The sequence below is a fragment of the Choristoneura fumiferana genome, chromosome 24 (assembly GCF_025370935.1).
Source record: "Choristoneura fumiferana chromosome 24, NRCan_CFum_1, whole genome shotgun sequence".
NCBI classification, from domain to species: domain Eukaryota; kingdom Metazoa; phylum Arthropoda; class Insecta; order Lepidoptera; family Tortricidae; genus Choristoneura; species Choristoneura fumiferana.
The window spans coordinates 11,145,159-11,165,558 of NC_133495.1; the positions used below are offsets into that span (position 1 = coordinate 11,145,159).

At 38.3% G+C, this 20,400-nt stretch overlaps 1 protein-coding gene across 9 annotated transcripts in view; it reads left to right on the forward strand.

Annotated features, from left to right (window-relative positions):
* Positions 1–20,400, forward strand: part of LOC141441617 (inactive dipeptidyl peptidase 10) — a 734,138-nt gene that overhangs the window by 673,245 nt on the left and 40,493 nt on the right. For all 9 annotated transcript variants that reach the window (XM_074106408.1, XM_074106406.1, XM_074106407.1 and 6 more), the window contains one exon: positions 17,380–17,474. In XM_074106408.1, the coding sequence (XP_073962509.1) occupies positions 17,380–17,474 (95 nt within the window). The remainder of the gene's footprint in view (positions 1–17,379; positions 17,475–20,400) is intronic.

Here is a 20,400-nt window from a genome sequence, read left to right on the forward strand (position 1 = left end):
GAGCATTTTATTGGCACTCTTACAAATATTAACGACATGATCACGCATGTCCAGTCTGCCATCCAGCCCAAGGCCCAGGTCTCGGATTGAGGAAACACGATCTAGAGTTGTGCCCGACAAACTATAGTCCGCCAGCACGGGATCACTAGATCTTGTAAATGTGATGCTTTTGCATTTCGCGACGTTAAGCTGCAACTTATTCGCTGCACTCCATTGAGCCACCTGATCGACAACTCTTTGAAGTAATTCACAGTCAGATAAGCTGTTAATAGGTGACATTACCTTAAGGTCGTCCGCGAACAGTAGCGATTGCGCCCCTGTAATATTTGTGCAGAGATCATCTACCATTATCACAAATTGCGTTGGTCCCAAATTACTCCCCTGACTTACGCCAGAACGGGTGAAATAATCGCTAGACCGGAAATTAGACATTTGCACGTACTGCCGACGATCTCTAAGATAATTAGCAAAAAAGGAAAGTAGTTTTGGAGTAAATCCAAAAGCTGAAAATTTATGCAGCAGTACGTCATTGTCCACCAGGTCAAAGGCCTTTTTAAAATCAAAATATACGACGTCCACTTGACGGTGCGTGTCCATATGTTCCAACGAATAGTCAAAAAGCACACATGATTAGTGGCAGTTGATCTAGCGCTACGGAACCCATGCTGGGCATCATTTAACCTATTGCCCATTTGCTTAATAATGCAAGTATTTAAAACACTTTCAAAGAGTTTGCCAAAAACTGATAGAATTGCTATTGGTCTGTGGGTAAGTACGTCATTTGATTTTGTATCTTTGGGAATTGGTGTTACTCTTGAAACTTTCCATTTGGCAGGATATATCTCCAGCTTTAGTGAAAGATTAAAAATATAGAGTAATGGCTCTTCGAGTACCGCCATGCAATCTTTAGCCAAGAAAGGGGGAATATTGTCTGGACCACTAGCGGACGAAGCTTTAAGGTTCTTTACAGCTGTACGCAGCTCTGAGAGAGTAATGTGTGGAATTTCGACTCTCAGCGATTCATTCCGCATATTCTGATTAGTTGCTGTCTGAGTAGCAGCTTCTGGGTCAAGTTCAGGTATCTCATTATGGAAAACGGACGCAAAATATTCGGCAAACGCATCAACGGCTTCCTGTCCCGCAATTACCTTGCCTTTGTACTGAAACTGCATCTGCTGACCAAGACGATTCTTTTTTGATCTTACGAAACCCCAGAACTTAGCGGGGCTCAGACTGATGTTATTAAAGAATATTAGCTACCTACCTACTTTGTTCATCTCTTCCATCCCAGCACGCAACCCGAACTGAAGACATTACCAGCAAAAGGTAGTTAAAGTGGTGACCCCGTTTTCGAACACGTGCTAACTACATTCGTTTGTGAGCTAACCAGGCGGTTAAATTCAGTGAAACCAGAAAGTGACCTCAGAAGTAAAAGCCTCAACAGTCGAGCAGTCAGACCACCGAACTGCTATCTGATAGCGGCAAAAGCAAGATAGCACCGTTCCGGACCAATCTTACACATACACATAGCGTTACATCAGCAAATATTTTCGCCGAACGTCGTCTCATTCCTAGAAGCCATCACAGCCGCCAAAGCGTGTGGTTAAAGGATGTTATATATGGCCGCCGGACATCGTGTCATTTGAAATCCATCTTGAAGCCATCACAGCCGCCAAAGCGTGTGGTTAGAGGATCTTCATTGCACCGTCGAGTGTCGTCGCAGGGAGTCATGCCATTACACGCAGAGGTCGCTCATGAAGTCATTACAGCCGCAAAGGCGTATGGCATGAAGACTTTCTCGTCAGAGCATGATCAAGCGGGACCTACAAGCGCCGCATTCCAGCCCAGTCACGTTGCATAGCGGTGGAGCAGCGTCAGCGCGGGCACAGAGCGATCATATTACAAACGTCGTAAACATGAGCGCAGCGTCGATTTATTTGCATCAGCATTACCGTAACAATATAAGAGTACAGTCAGTCATGAAAAGAGGTTACAAGTTGTCAATTGTTTTTATTTTTGGCTAAGTTTTTTTTATGTATACATTTTATTTTTCTCAAAGAAGGGGGGGAGTGATGTGGCGACACCCCTGCCACATATTGTGTGATCAGCATTTTAGCTAACCACGCGGGGCCCGCGGCCAACGGACGCCAGTCGGTACACAACCACCTTACTTGCCACGCGCCTACCAACGCGCCTCGACTCCCGCCTGGTTAGCCCGCCTTCTGAACTTTTCTTATAACATACATGTGTGTTATTAAAGAATGTTAGCTACCTACTTTGTTCATCTCTTCCATCCCAGCACGCAACCCGAACTATAGACATTGCTAGTAAAAGGTAGTTAAACAATAAACATCATTAACAGATGCAGATTTGCAGATGGTTAACAAAAAGGTAGAGAACTGCCAAGAAACGCAAGCTGCAGTATTTTGGTCACATAATGCGTAATGATAAATACGACCTAGTCCAACTCATCATGTAAGGGAAAATCCAGGGAAAGCGACCGCCTGGAAAAAGGCGTACTTCGTGGCTTAAAAAACTCCGGACATGGTCATGGTTCAACCTTAGCATAAGATCCCTGTTCCCAACTGCTGTATCGAAGATAAGGAGAGCACTAATGACAGCCGACCTCCTCCTACCGGAGGCATTTAAAGAAGAACAATAATCATCATCAACAAATTAATTCGCTCAGCGAGCTATGGATAGAGCAATGCTAGGGGTTTCTTTGAAGGATAAAATCCGAAATCACATAACCCGACAAAGAACGAGTCACTGATGTTGCTCAGAGAATTAGTTCGCTGAAGTAGCGTTGGGCTGGCCACGTCTGTCGCAGGACCGATTACGGGTAGACGAGTCCTCGAATGGAGACCACGGACGAGAAAACGTAGTGTAGGGCGTTCTGAGGCACGGTGGACGGACGACCTTAAGAGGGTCGCTGGTGGCGGATGGATGCGAGGGACTGAAGACAGAGTGTTGTGGCGCGCCATAGAAGAGGCCAATGTGCAGCAGTGGACTGCTGTAGGTTGATGATGAAGTCGTTTAGTATTTTTTTGGGTTGCGTCGCGGGTTGGGTCAAAGACACCACAGATCCTTGCTTTTGTATCATCATCATCCCAGGCGGGGCGGGGTTTCATTTTAGTCCGGCCATAAAAAATTTCAAGTCTCAGACCACCGTGCAGCTGAGCACGTCGACTACGTTTAATAAAAACCTGTTGACATGTCCGGGTTCTGGACTCCAAAATCCGGGGGTTTCACGCGTCTTGTCCTGGCTTCCTTAGGGATAGCAATAGCCTTACCGTGAGTCAGCGTATAAGCAGCAGTGTGATAGATCTTTAACCCTTTTTGTGGTAAGATCGTGTGTTAAAGTAAATCCGGCGCCGGGCAACCACACCGTTGCCCTGCACGCTCCCGGCGACCATCCGGATATTTATACCCGGCCGGGCAAAGGGCACAATTGATGGCACCTCTAACACGGGCCCGGGGCTTTTACAAGCGTTTTATTTAATCCGGGTGCGAAATATAGGGGATGTTTTCAATGTTTTGAATAAAAAAGTTATTCGGCTGTTTTTGGTATTATAATGAAGTAGCTAACTGAGCGCTGGAGCAACTCGATTCCCTTCAAATCGCCGATACAGGATGCCTCTGACTATTATGGGGCTTTAAAGGCAAGGTTTGATTCTACTCGCATATCTGAGGTACCATCAGCCAAATAAGTGGTCTATCCATTTTTAAACAAGTTCCTAAATGAATATGTCGCTAAACTTGAAACAGACACGTCTATTGGCATTATTGTTTTGTTTTACTACTTTTGTTTTATAAAATTTTCAAATATTGAATTTAGATTTATTAATTCTCAAAGTTTAACCTTTGAATCAGTGTAAGCATGACTTAGGGATGTTTTCGCTGTCTCATGGTACGAGGGCAAAATTTCCTCGGTACGGAGAACTTTAAATAACTTGATATTTGGCTTCTCTTTAAGATAAATCAAAGCTGTCAATTTAGTATTGTATTGCAGACATTGAAAATTACATTTAATCTGTGTAAAGAAAATAAAATTTACAGTGGATATGTCTTCAAACATTTGCAGAACAGATGTATCTCAGTTATGTCACTGTAATTTTAAAGTTTAATAGTAATAGTAGGTATTCTCAACCTTGACGCTGGCAAAATTGTCCCATTGGGCAAACGCCATTTATAAAAAAAAATAGTAGGGATAAACTCAATTTAAATCAATCTTAGGCTGAACTGACTATAACTAATGAAACTTGACTGACACCATCTCAATTAATCTCAGCTTTTGATAAAAAATCCACTCCTTTCTTTTTTTTCCTTTTGTTATCCTTTGTACTTAACACTTTACTTTTTTTCATGTAACCTTTTTGTTTTTCCTTTTTGTACAATAAAGAGTATAAACAAACAAACAAAAATCGTATTAAAATCGGTCCATTCGTTCGTAAGTTATGATACCACAGACAGACACACAGACTATTTTTGCGTCAAGGGTAAAAACCGCCCCGGTAGTAAATTAGTAAATAGGTATTAAAATTCTAATACATTTTGTAAGTACAAGAAGTTGTAAAATATAGTAAACTCTATAATTCAAAACGACACAATTTAATCGTGATTTGTTGATATAGTATAATTTAATTTTAATCCACTTGGCAAAATATAACGGCAGCAAAACACAATCTGCTACTTTGGATAGATACCACCTGCCACGTCGAATTCATACATAAATTATATCAAAAAGACGTTGACTGCAGATTCTGATAAATCGTATTCTATTCGTTACAAGCTGGCTGAGGTTGTAACACGTAAATAATACCGGGAAAATAGGTGTAATCCAGCCGATATTCACGATATGCAGGGTGTTAGAAACATTAGAAGTTAGTTAAGGCTGTGTTTCCACCAGAGATGTGTGAGGATGTGCGAGGAAAATGGCAAAAACGGAACCCTTATAGTTTCGCCAAGTCTATCTGTCCGTCCGCGGCTTTGCTCAGGGACTATCAATGCCAGAAAGCTGTAATTTTGCACGGATATATATGTATACTATGCCGACAAAATAGTACAATAAAAAAAATTTTTTATGGTATCTCCCATAGACGTAAAGTGGGGGTGATTTTTTTTTTCTCATCCAACACTATGTATAATAGTGTGGGGTATCGTTGAATAGGTCATTTAAAACCGTTACGGCATTGCTAAGACAATTTTTCGATTCAGTGATTTATTTGCAAAATATTCAACTTTAAAGTGCAAATTTTCATTAAAATCGAGCGCCCCCCCCCCCCCCTTTAAAATCTAAACCGGTGGGTGGAAAAATTTGAAAAAAATCAGGATGGTAGTAAATTTATCAAACTTACAAGGAAAACTATAACGGTTAAGTTGCTTGAGACTTATTAGTAGTTTAACGTCCACTTGCAGGCTTTCTAATCTAGGTTTAAGTGGTCTTAAGTCCTGTCAGATCCATACAAGAACTGTCAGTTTAAGCCTTAAATCGAGATTTAAAAAAGCCTACAAGGCGTCCTAAGAGTAAATAGCAGCCTAAGGTATAAAATATACCTAAACTTGGAAGATTCCGTATAAAATACGAAATCCTTAGAAGAATATTACTTAATTTTTTCGTAATGGCTACGGAACCCTATTTTGGGCGTGTCCGACACGCTCGTGGCCGGTTTTCATAAACCAATAGAAACGCTTCGTTATCCCATCCTCGCACAGCACCGCTCTGTTGAAAACAGCTGAGCGTAGCGAGGCGAAGTAAATGAAGCGTTTCTATTGGTCCATGAAAAACACAATCCTCGCAACACATCTACATCTCTGGTTGAAGCTCTGCCTTAATGGTCGTTTGTAAGGAGCCTTTGTAAGAAAAAATTTGCAGGTGGTAGGACCTTGTGCAAGGTCCGCCCGGATTGCTACCACCATCTTACTCGCTAATCCTGCCGTGAAGCAGCAGTGCTTGCACTGTTGTGTTTCGGCGTGGAGAGTAAGACAGCCGGTGAAATTACTGGCACTTGAGGTATCCCATCTTAGGCCTCTAGGTTGGCAACGTATCTGCAATACCCCTGGTGTTGCAGATGTTTATGGGCGATGGTGATTTCTTACCATCAGGAGACCCACTTGCTCGTTTGCCATCCAGTCGAATTAAAAAAAAAAAAAATACACGAGTCACAATTTTTTTAATACAAGTTTTTTTGCTGACTGTACTTTTTGTTGACTGTACTTGCATGGTCACCCAAACCACATTTGCATACCAAACTTCAAGTCGATGCCAAACCGTTGAAGAGTCCCGTCCTGCGCAGACGATCCTGGCCAGACTACCAGGATGTCACTACCAGATTATTATACTGTCACGGAATTTACATAAGTATGCCTAATTTCAAGAAAATCCGACTACTTAAAGTGGGTCAAATTTGACTTATAATTCTATCTGTAGTGCAAAAGTAGGAGATACGATTTAAAACTTCTCAAAAATCGATGAAAACCTCGGGTAACCCCTTAAAAAGAAAAAACAGAACCTTTATACGATTACTAATTAGTTGTCCGTCTACAAAGACCTTTTTGTCAGACAGACCTCGTGGTCAAACCTCTATGCAGCATTTTTGAACATAAAACTGTTCCCTATGTGTAAAAACAAATATTCCCATCAAAAATAAGTCTACACGTATCTGTTATAAGTCTTTGTCGGGTACCGCGTCGTAGCCGGGCAAGTGGCAGGTAATTTATACCCGGGTGGGCGCAATTGATGGCGGGCATATTGCGGCTATACTTTTTGCGAACGCCGGGTGAAGTTAAATCAAAAGATCACCTAACGCTGTTAAATTGGTCGGAATATGGAAGTTTTACGTGACGTGACGTTTTGAATCAAATCCGGATGTGTGAATCTAATATCTGGTAGTTAGATTTGCAGAAAGAACGCCGCGTGGATTGGTGTAAATTTATGATAAATAAATTCGATGCTGGCAGGAAGAAAACTGTGTATGATATACTGACAGGTGACGAAACATGGTTGTATAACTACGATCCTGAAACAAAGCGGCAGTCAACGGTATGGTGCTTTGAAGATGAACCGACTCCAATAAAATGTCACCGAGCATGAAGCACAAAGAAACAAATGGTTGCCTCATTTTTCTGCAAGACAGGCCATATTGCGACTGTGGTGCCAGAGGATCAAAGAACTGTCAACTCAGAATGGTATGTGACAGTTTGTGCTCCACAGGTGCTGTCAGCTTGGTGTGACAAGCGGCCAAAGTCACCCAGCACCTGCTCTGGCACCACGACAACGCCGCCCGCACACTTCTGCCAGAACACTCGACTATTTTAGTTCGAAAAATGTCACTATACTCCCTCACCTGCCATATTCATATCATGGTGAACGGTTGTTTTGCTTTGAAATGAACTCTGGTTGAGTTCGAAGCGCGTCAGAGTAGTGTGGTGGTGGTGGTGATAGTTGAGTTTGTGTGATTTGTGTGTGTTCTGGACAGTGTGGAGGTGGAGGGGCGCCATGAACGCTGATTTGTTGCATTTACTTAGCTATCGTAAGGTCGTGGGTGGGCAAAGTTATTATTTATAGTTCATGGATTAATTATATATTTTTTAACGCTAGCCTATTCTGGTTACCTGTAATTTTGGTTGCTCAAAATAATTGAAGCTCGGCTTCGCAGCCATTTTGAATAGTTGTACAGCCGACCAATTGTGGATGCGAGCAATTAAAACAAGGACCGGCTGAGTGGGCTGGCTGGTGGAATTTTTAATATTATCAGTATAAGACAGAAACTACAAGCTATTAGCCATACAAACATTATAATAGCAGCACCGACGTATATCTGTGGAGCACCAGTTTTCAACTCGAGAGTTGAGATCTTCAATACTCTTCTTAATCAAGATATGTGGAATAAAGACTACGGAACATTTTTCGACTCTAACGAGAAATTAACGTTTGATTTATTTTCGTATACTACTGGAAGAATCAAAAGTGGCGGCGTGCAAAATATTCTTCAAAATATTGCAGGAATAATCACAGATATGCAAGTGAGCAGTACCAAAGACGTGCCGAATGATCTACTAATAAGAGAATCTCAAAAAAATATTGTTAAAAGTACGCAAGAAAATAAAACCACAAGAAATGCTACGAAAGATCTACGCATCGGTGATGTGAATGATAGTACTAAGACTACAAGTGATAGGTCGGATTTAGGTATGCCAAGTCCACAATCTAATCTTTTTCGCTGACAAAATGTATCTGAATATATTACATCAAAATATTGCCGGTTTGATAAATAAATCAGACCTCGTTACTGTTACTCTTGAACAACTAATAGATCTTGGAAAATACTTTGAAGTTATCTGCTTTACAGAACACTTCATGCGAGCAGGAGAAAGTAAATTGTTTTGTCTAAAAGATTATATCCTGGCTTCTGTTTTCTCCCGAAAAGTCAGAAGAGGTGGTACAGCCATATATTTAAAACGAGATATTGGATTTAAGGAGCTGACAAAAATAAAAGAACTCTCAATAGAAAGTCAGGTAGAATGTTGTGCGATTGAATTGGTTGATTATAATGTGATAATTATTTGTGTTTACAGAGTACCAAACTCAAATTTAGGATATTTCATGGAACGTTTAAATTTGATTCTTACCGCTCTGAACAACAACAAAAAGAAAAAAATTGTTATGTGTGGCGACTTTAATATTAATACTTTAAATGCGGATAAAACAACAATTGAGTTTGAAAACACTCTCTTAAATTACAACCTAAAATTAAAATAAAAGATATTACTCGGCCAGCAGTGGTACGTGCATTGACAACTTCGCCGACAACATACAAGGATCGAAAGGCTCAATAGTTGATCTTGGTTTATCTGACCACAATGCCATCTCTTTGAAATGCCCCATAAAGCAAAACTATCCACACAAATACTGGTATGTAAAAAAAAGAGATTTTTCAATTGAAAATATCAACAAATTTAAAAAATGTCTCATTAGCCTTAGCTTTGCAGACGTTTACGACAGTAACAATCCAAATGAGGCCTACAATAATTTTATCGACTCGTTTGCCTTATTTTACAATCTTTGTTTTCCTTTCAAACTAGTCAAACTGTCAATTCGTAAAAAAACCCATTGGGTATCTAAAGGTATAAAAGTGTGTTGCAAAAAAAAACGTGATATACTCTGGCGCTACAGAAATAATCCAAACAACACGAACAGGGAAGAGTTAAAATCATATTCTTATAGATTAAAGAAGATAATACGATTAACACAAAAAGCACAAAACAAAAATCGCATTTATAATTCAAGTAATAAATGTCGTGCTGCTTGGCAAATAATTAAAAATAATAATGAAAATCACCCTATAAACTATATACGAAATATAATCAATAATAAAAATGACATTTTAGATAATCCCTGTGACATTGCCAATTCTTTTAATGATTTTTTCATAGACCAATCCAAGTTTCATGTAAAATATAGTACTACAAATGCCAAAAAATTACCACCAAATTCATCAAAATCAATTTTTATGGGTCCAGTGACACCGTCGCAAATTCACAGAATAATAAAATCTCTCAAGAATACCAAGAGCACCGGATTTGATGAAATAACAACTTACATAATAAAACATTGTGCTGAAATTATAAGCAACCCATTAACTTATATTTTCAATCTTATGCTTGAGAAAGGGGTATTCCCGGATAAATTAAAAATCGCGGTAGTTAAACCATTGCATAAAAAGAACGACAGACAGGAAATGGGAAACTATAGACCCATAGCCCTATTGTCTATATTCTCCAAAATTGCAGAGAGAATCATCTATGAACAAATTTACAACTTCATGGAAAAAGAAAACATATTAGTAAATGAACAAAATGGATTCAGGAAAAGCAAGTCCACTACATTAGCAATATTCCAATTAATAGAAATGGTTACAAAATGTACGGATACAAGAACCCCTATTAGCGCAATATACATGGACATGACGAAAGCGTTCGATTTGGTCGATCATAATATATTACTAAAAAAGTTGGAACGCTATGGAATTAGAGGAGTTTCTTTAAAATTATTAGAATCGTACTTACACAATAGAATGCAATGCACTTTAATTAAAAGAATCTGTGATAGAACAAAGCAAGAAATTACCTACTACTCCGAATTTAGATCACAGCTCCATGGTGTGCCTCAAGGAAGTATCTTGGGACCCCTTCTATTTCTATTGTATATTAATGACTTGCCTGCGCATATCAATTATCCAATGGTATTGTTTGCTGATGACAGCACATGCTTAATTAGAGCGTCCAACTCCGACACATATGAGAACGAAATAAATAATACACTTGCAACGATCATCGAATGGCTAGATATAAATAGATTAAAAATTAATATTGAAAAGACAAAAATTATGCAATTCCATCAATCCAGATCAAATTCAATCAATCTTAATGTAAAGTATAAAGATAGAGTTATTGAACATGTAAACGTAGTAAAATTTTTAGGTATTGAAATTGATAATCATTTGAATTGGAAACCACATACCAATTCTCTATGCACCCGTATAAATAGTTTTGTTTTTGCTCTAAGAAGGCTGTCCAAAATAACAGACCAGAACACTGCACTGTTGGCATATCATGGATATGTAGGATCAATCCTTAGATATGGTATCATCTTCTGGGGTAATTCTACCAATAATCAATCAGTTTTTCTTGCACAAAAGAAATGTATCCGAGCTATTCGTGGTCTTAAGAACTCTGATACCTGCAAGCCTCATTTTAAAGAACTGAAGATATTGACTTTAGCCAGCCTATACATTTACGAAGTTGCAGTCTTTGTCAAGTCAAATCCTACGTTGTTTCCATTGCAATGTAACAACGGCTCCAGAAGTGTTCGCCATAAACATAAAATACAAATTATGAAAGGCAGAACAGCCTTGTTAAGGAAAAGTGTCCTAGGCATGGCAACAAAAATTTATAATTCGTTGTCCGAAGGCCTTAAAGAGCTAGATACTAATAATTTTAAAAAACATTTGAAGGCAAGGCTAATAACTGAAGCATATTATACTGTTGATGAATTTCTGATTAATAAAACCTGACATTTCAATCAATTATCAATTGCTGCTGTATAGATATGATTAATTAATAATAATACTGTAATAATATATAATAATAATAATAGCACCTTGTATAATAATAATATTAGTACTGTCATATTTAGTGTAGTTTCTTTTTTTATTTTTATTTGTTTTGTATTAGATATTGTTTTAGATTTAAGTTGAAAATTTGTACGCCTTTTAGGTAGATCGCAGAGAACTTTTTCTCATTATATTGTACGACTCAATATTTTACCTGTGTATCACAAATAAATAAATAAATAAATAAAAATAAATCAAATGAAAAAAAAATATTCTCGATTTTGTTTAATTTTTATGGATTCCCGGATAACAATTATTTATTGAATTAAACTGTAATTAGAAAACATTTAAAAAATAATAATAAGGGTTGAGGCCGGGAATCGAACCCGGGTCTTCGACGGTCCTTGACTTTTGCTTCATCATCTTCACATAACGTCGTATAAAAAAAAAAGTCTCACAAGCGACAAATTTTAAATGCCGTACTCACCATCAGTTATAAGCCGTGGTGGCCTAGTGGTTTGACCTATCGCCTCTCAAGCAGAGGGTCGTGGGTTCAAACCCCGGCTCGCACCTCTGAGTTTTTCGAAATTCATGTGCGGAATTACATTTGAAATTTACCACGAGCTTTGCGGTGAAGGAAAACATCGTGAGGAAACCTGCACAAACCTGCGAAGCAATTCAATGGTGCGTGTGAAGTTCCCAATCCGCACTGGGCCCGCGTGGAGACTACGGCCCAAGCCCTCTTGTTCTGAGAGGAGGCCTGTGCCCAGCAGTGGGACGTATATAGGCTGGGATGATGACTCACCATCAGTTAGATATTTTTTCACGTACCTAAGGTTAATAGGTATACAAGGTGTTAATTAAAGAACTGAAAACCTTAGATACACCAAAAATATTTTTTCATTTTAAAATATTTTTTGATTGCATTTATTTTCGTATATTCTTTTTTTTTTTTTTTTTTATTCGATTGGATGGCAAACGAGCAAGTGGGTCTCCTGATGGTAAGACACCGCCCATAAATCGATGGCAGCAAAGTAGATACGGACATCTACATTTTTTCAAAAATGCTTTTTTACAAAAAAATAACTTATTTCAACCATATCTATAAGTCTGTTAAAAAAATATTTCAAATTTCAAAATAATGAAGAAAATTTGGCACGTAAAAGAAAACATCTACACTAGCTTTTGAAAAAACGTCGCAGTAGAAACGGACATTTGAATTTATCCGCTTTTACTTCGGAGCTTTGACAGGATGCTTGTGACGTCAATAAAGTCACATGCCACTTGTCCGTTTATACGTCATACTTTTTGCATATGTCTCAATCTACAAATTTATTATTTCTAATTTCTATGAGGAAATTATTTGTTTTTTCTTAAAATATTTAAACAAATAGATATATTACTTAACATTGGTTTCATACACTTGTTTGTTTTTTTATTTATACAGCAAATGAATTAAAATTCCTAACCTAAGTAAGTACTTAAGTTTCTATTGCTTGCAGCTTACCGCTTTTTGGAAACGACACGCCTGAACAGATTTTGACTGATGATGACGAGCAATCTGTTTTTTTCCTAATAGGTATATAAGTAGTAGGTAGAATATCGATTATACTATTCATCATCAGGCAATAGCAGTCCGGACATAGGCCTCCCCATAGACCGTCATTGCGCCCTGTCTACGGCTAGACACATCCAGCTTTTACCACCAGCCTTTCGCAGATTGTCCCTCTACCTGAACGGAGGGCGTCTTGGACTACGTTTGCCGAGACGCGGTCTCCACTCAATACCTTCAGCGGTTGTCGGTGCTTCAACAGATATGACCCAGCCCACTGCCACTTCAAGTTGTTAATTCTATGAACTATGTCGATGACCTTAGTTCTGTGTCGGATAGTCTCGTTGCGGATTTTATTCTTCAGAAAAACTCCGAGCATAGCTCGTTCCATAGCTGGCAGGGCCGCATTTCAGCTCCGTATGTCATGACGGGTAGGACGCACTGGTTAAAAACTTTCGTTTTCAGACATTACGGTATAATTGACGAAAAAACTCGACATAATTTTCCGAATGCTGCCCAGCCCAGCTGAATCCTTCTCTTGGCCTCCTTCTCAAAGTTGTGTTCTACCTAAGGCTACTGTTTCATTATGCTCGTTATTAGCATGCTAATAAGCATGCTAGTACCTGCTGTACCTGTATGACACAGAAAAAGCATGCTTAATAGTAGCAAGCCGTGATGGCCGAGTGGTTTGACCTATGGCCTCTCAAGCAGAGGATCGTGGGTTCAAACCCCGGCTCGCACCTCTGAGTTTTTCGGAATTCATGTGCGAAATTACATATGAAATTTACCACGAGCTTTACGGTGAAGGAAAACATCGTGAGGAAACCTGTACAAACCTGCGAAGCGATTCAATGGTGTGTGTGAAGTTCCCAATCCGCACTGGGCCCGCGTGGGAACTACAGCCCAAGCCCTCTCATTCTGAGAGTAGGCCTGTGCGCAGCAGTGGGACGTATATAGGCTGGGATTATTATTATTATAATAGTAGCACATCCCTATGCACACATGCTAGTAAGTAGCATTTGCTGAATAGTAGCATGCTTTCGTGCTAGTAACTAGCATGTGTTGGTACCTTAACTGCAAAATCAGGCCGAGGTATGTGTACTCCGAAACAACATCAAGAAGATTTCCACTAACGATGACGGGCCTCTGATCCATGTGGCCATTGATGTCAATTTTGGTATTATCCACATTCATTATAGCATTATATTATTATACTATTATAGTACATACTGTTTTATTTTTACAGTTTATATTGTTTTGTTTTGGGATATATTTTGTACGTAATTTATTACTTGTACCTACTGTTGATTTATTTCATTTATTAGTGTAAAACAATAAAAAATAACTTAGTTTTTGAGTACGTAAAAACAATTATGAGTAAACAAAAATAAACAAAAACATATTTTTTAATTTTACACATATTTTGGGGGTTTTTAACGAAATAAATGAATTTATATGATAGACAGCGATGAGGTTGAGTGGTAGATAACTCATTTAATAATATGAATAAAATAATTAATGCAAAGTAAATAAAGACATCTACAAAATTTTATCAAAAAAAGGGTGAATACTCGTTGCATGTTGTTTAGATTATCTCTAAACACTCCTCTAAGTTTTACTGGATATTCTTACCTTAGCTTATTCGATTTTTTATAACGGAATAGGCGTTTGTTTCATTACAACGCATAAACGGATATCAGGCAGATGTCTTCCTCTACGTTTAAGCTCTTTCAAAGTAAAAAAAGACATCTACAATTTTCATTAAAATAATGTTACAGAAATAAAATCTGTTGAACAATCACCAAAGAACATTATTTTAATGCATCATAGAAAATTTCATGGTAATCAGTCCATTAATCTCAAAGTAGTCATTATTTTTACTAAATACGCTCTCCTGTAAAGTAGCTATTTTGTAGATGTCTTCTTTTACTTTGCTGCCATCGAAATATCTGCAACACCAGGGGTATTGCAGACGCGTTGCCAACCTAGAGGCCTAAGATGGGATACCTCACGTGCCAGTATATTCGTATTATATGTTTTGATAAGTCAGTCATTCTGCTTCATTTCTAACTCTACACTCATAATTTGTAGTAAAATTGTCAGTTGACGTTTTTAGAAGAAAATACAGGCCAGTATTATATTATCGAAATAGTATGCAACCTCGCTAAAATATTTAATTGGCCCAGTCTAAAAGTTACGACTGCAAACTTTTAGACTGGGCACAATAAAAAGGGTTAAGAACACAAAACACAACCTAATTTATAACAAAGTGCAATCTATTCTACTCTTGATTCTGAGCAAACTACTTTCTGGTTTTAAGTTATTTAATTAACACCTTGTATAATGATGATTTAATTTTTGGGAAATGGAGCTGAAAAATGGGAGGTGCTGTGTATTAGAGAACATTTAAAAAAACTGCATGCGAGCAAAACGGGTCGCTATACACTAAACGAGCGCTTGAGTTTTTCGATATTTTCATGGAATAGAAAACATCATCACTACTTTAAAGAACTCTTATCTCAAAATATTTTTTCTAAGTAACCTTTATGTTCATTACTTCAAGGTTCAATTTTGTTGATGTATGATTTCAGATACTTACGAGAATTTTTATGGTACCGCTATGCTATTGTTCTGGAGAAACCCAAAAATTAAAGATTAATTTTTACCTGATGAATTTCCAATCTCCGTCATTTTGGTTTGCTGGGCAATATGGCGCCGCTTCCGGCCGCGGCGGAAGCGGCGCGTCCACACCGGAAGTCAATTTGCAGCAAAAAGCACGAAGCCGAACGTGCCTGGCTTAGAAGATTTAAAAAAATTTTTGAGGGTAGAATTAACTGCTGCGCTCAGAGATGTTCATTTACTGTAATGGATATTTCTTTGAAGAATATAAAAAAAAAATTTACCTAATGTACCTAACATGATCTAACCTAATCTAATATTTTGTTGTTCATTTATAACAAATAATCAATAGCACAAACAATAATATGCATAATGTGTATTAGTCTAATACAAATTGGTCCAACTGAAATTATTCTAATAGCTTAATATGCCAAAAAAGTAGTAGGCCAAAGTATTACTATGCGACAGTACTATTATGCCAAATCAATTATGCGAAACAATAATAGTCCAAAAATCTTCCGTGTATTAACTCGAATAAAATTTAAATACTGTTTATTCGGAAAGCTGAAGATATCGGGTGGGCCGAGCGGGGTAAAAGCGGAATTATGTAGCGCTTGATGGATCGATGCTTACCGGGATCGCTTGGAGCGGGAGTACGAAGAGTTAAGTTGGGATATCGCTCGGTTTAGGAAGCTAGGTTATTGGACGGAAATCCTATACTCAAACTGGCAATTCTTGTATGAGTAATAAATAAATAATACCACGGGACACTTGACACCAACCGACCCAGTCCCAAAGTAAGCAAAGCTGTGTTATCGAGACTAGACAACGGATAAACATACTTAAATAGATAGATACCTACTTGTACGTACTTTTTTTTATTACTTAATAAAAATTTGAATTTTATTATTGATAAGTAAATAAAAATATGTAAAGGCTGACCAGGAATATAAAAAACCAGCTGGGCTACTACGAAACTCGAAAATCGAAGTTCGTATCGTACCGTCCCGCCGACGCTTATATTATTTAATACAAGAGTGAGAGGACGGTACGATATGAACTTCGATTTTCGAGTTTCGTAGTAGCCCTACTGACGCGAGAGCAGCACTTCTACGTTTTATATTGCAACATTCTTTACACTTACTATACGATACCTACCAGTCATATTGACAACGGTGTCGGTCATGTTATTTAAAGGAATATTTTATAATCCCTCAGACTTTTAATATGACAAATACTTTTATGCATTGTGAATTATTTTCCTTTCAAAGCTAAAACACAAAATAATACTTTAAAATACCACGCGTAAACAACGTTAACCTTTGACAGCAATGACATTTGAATTAAGTGTTACCACTACAAGAAATTAGTTCTATTAGTTTTCCGCAATATGGCGAGGTTTTTACAATTCTGGTCAGCGTCTACATAAAAATATTTTAAGACTGAAAATACTTATATAAATTAAAAATAATAATGATATTAATAAACAAACCTACAGTAAAACAAATTCTGATGGTGATCTCTTACCATCAGGAGACCCATTTGCTCGTTTGCCATCCAATCGAATTAAAAAAAAATGCTTAAAGTAGACAAGGTCCCATAAAGATGCTGGCAGCGTTTCTCTTTGAATAACTAGGCTAATTCTTTATCCGAGGAAGCTGCCAGATCTTCGGTCCCCTGTGGCGCCTACTAACTTTTTGGAAACGTCCTTGAAAAGTTTTAAAGCGCTAGGACCCTGCGAACCAAGGGCTTCTACACCGAATGGGACAAAGTCATATTCGGTGCCTAAACCCTTATACCTGGACAATTTTGCTTTTTCAGCCGCTTCAGATACTGCACTGGCTCTGTTGTAAGTTCCATGGAGATACATACTTAAATACATTATTAAACTCCCAAGAATCAAAAACAAACATTCGTATTTTTCACACAAATATCTGACCCGACAGGAGATCGAACCCGGGACCTCAAGCTTCGTAGTCAGTGTTCTCTAATCAATGGGCTTTCAGGTCGTCAAAAAAATCTAGGGAAAGGGGGGAGGGTAAAACTAACCACGTTCATTACCCTACTAAATGGGTACTTTTCTGTTTGTTTCAGACGAGGAGCTAGTGTTCCGTGACCGGTGGGGCGGGCTCACGCTGTTCAATGTGCGGAACCTCACCACGCGGCTGCTCATGAACAACTCTACATTCGTAAGTCAATGTCTTCTTTACTATCAATTGCGGTTGAAAGAATGAAAAAAAAGTTTATGACTTAAATAATACATTGTTACAATAGAAGAAGGTTGGGACCACCTTTGCATAACAATGCTTGTGCCACCCCTTGTGGGACCCCGCTCTTCCACAAGGTATAATGGATATAAACCAATTAAAATTATACAGTTATCTTAATATTAGATAAGCATGCAGAGGATCCAATAAATACAGGTATGTATGTATGTGTGTGTGTGTGTGTGTGTGTGTGTGTGTGTGTGTTCACTTAATGGTAAAAGTCCGCCTAATTTAAGACAGTACGACAACGACGACGACGGTTACATCAATACTTAATATTATAAGTGCCAAAGTGTGTGTGTTTGTGTGTGCGTGTGCTTGTGTATGCGTCCGCGATTGTTTTTATTTATTATACATTATGGGTATCAAAATCAAATGAGAGCTAAGGAGTCTAGAAATCTGTGAAATTACTTAAAGTTCAACAGTCGGCACGGGACCGATTCGATTACTTAACAGGATTCTAGACTACTCGATTTATTTTTTCCTTTTCGTTTAAAACTTTTTAAGGCAGCTGGCTGTTGCTTTTTTTTATAAAAAACTTACGCCTCTCACTCTTCTCGATCGAGTAGTCTTATCGACTTTCCCAGAATCGGGGTAAAAGTCAAAAGGCGTTCCTCATGGCAACCTTATTGATATTCCTCGCACTGCGCTGGAGTTAGGGCCGTTCGGTTCGCAGTAAACATGCAATAAGGCGATCAGTGGAGAATCGCGAGCGGCGCAAACGGTTCTTTTATCTTTGGAGTAATGGGCTGGACTTATGTTACACCGGAGAGAGCAGAGCTGCTGTTTTTCCATGATAGAGTGGCAATTGGGATTGGATCACTTTTTTTTAATCTATTTATACAAAAAAAAAAGTTCACAATATATAAAAGTAGCTTAAAAAGCCAACTAAAACCGATCACGGTTTATGTGTCGCTGCGTCGCTAATACTAAACTGCATCTATAAATATAAATAAATAAATATCACGGGACAATTCACACCAATTGACCTAGTCCCAAAGTAAGCTAAGCAAAGTTTGTGTTATGGGTACTAAGCAACGGATAAATATAATTATATAGATAGATGTTATGTACGCTACGTGCCTACGGATCGCTAAATCTAGCGACATCGCAACCGAGCTGCGTTAGCTGACGAAGCGAACATGCCGGCGCCGCGTGAGCACGAGGCGCTGACCAAGCACCACGCGCCAGCGGCGCCGGCGCCGGCGGACGCAGCCTCCAACAGTTAGTCAATTGCTAGCATCGCATTGGCTCAGGCTCTTAGGTTAAGTTAGGTTTAAGAACTATTTAATGTAATTTCTATATTTTAAGTAAAGTTATTCCATCTAATTGGGTTTTTGGACTCTTCGCCTGCAATTTCCATATTTTACATACTTAAATACATATTAAACACCCAAGACCCGAGAACAAACATTCGTATTTTTCATACAAATATCTGCCCCGACACGGGAATCGAACCCGGGACCTCAAGCTTCGTCAGGTTCTCTACCCACTAGGCCATCTGGTCGTCAAATATAAGGCTATATAAGTACCTAAGTTATTCTGAATATTTTTCTACTCAGTAGAAAAGGCCTCGCGTGGCGACCACGGATCAGAAGACGAAGCGTTGGCAAGCCTCCCACTAGATGGACTGACTACATCGTGAGAGAATTAACCCTTTTTTGAGGCCCCGCTAATTTAGATGCGCCACCATAAAATGAATCATAATTTCATATTGTTTATCCTTCAGGGATTAATTATGATTGATTAACCGTACGCGCGCCAGCTACTTGTAAGTACGAAGATGTGCTAGCTCAAGCAAACAGGCCTGTGTATTTTCAGATTTTCCGCCTAAATTCTTGGTATAGCCTAAATTGAATTCGATTTCGAATTTTGCAGTAGCCCCCCTAATGTCATAGCAGCGCGGATGATTGAACACTTTTGAATAAATAAAATAAAATAAATAAATAAATAAATATCATGGGACACTTGACACCAATTGACCTAGTCCCAAACTAAGCAAAGCTTGTACTATGGATACTAGGCAACAATTAAATATAAATTGTTTCACAAACAAACAAATAAATTATTTTGAATATAAATTGGAATTGAATATTTTGACTTTGACTTATTGTAGTTACGTATCGGTGTGAGATGCGGCCGTTTGAAGCGTTTTCAAACTCCAACAAACGCGTATCTGGATTTATGGGGCAAATAACGCCCCGGGAATGAATACATGTGAGAAAAACGTCTCTTACTTTACACTTGGATTACGATTCTGTTTACAGAAGATAAGGTAAACATAAATCAAATGTATGTGAAAATGTGAATGTGTGTGTGTGTGTGTGTGTTGGATGACATTATGACATTTTCAACAAATTTATTAACGAAATTTTTTTTGCAAAAGTACAGGTTCATCTCTTAGTTTGGTACCTGGCATTAAATTTAGTTCCAATGGTACCTACAACCATGCATGTACAGTCAAGATCAAAAATATCTTCACACTTTAGTACCTTGTCACTGTATGCCTTCTGACAGTTTTATTCTCCTGGATGCCCCGGTCCTCACTTGAGGACATAAAAAAATTTGAACTTTACTTGATTGATGTTCGTTTTAAATTGTGAAAACAGAAACAGAATATTAATTTCAGCCTCAGAGGTAGGTAAAGTTAAACCAAAAATATATGACTATTGTCAAGAGGGCGCTATTGTTCTTATTTATATATATATTATTATTTTTTTATTCGACTGGATGGAAACGAGCAAGTGGGTCTCCTGATGGTAAGAGATCACCACCGCCCATAAACACCTGCAGCACCAGGGGTATTGCAGATGCGTTGCCAACCTAGAGGCCTAAGATGGGATACCTC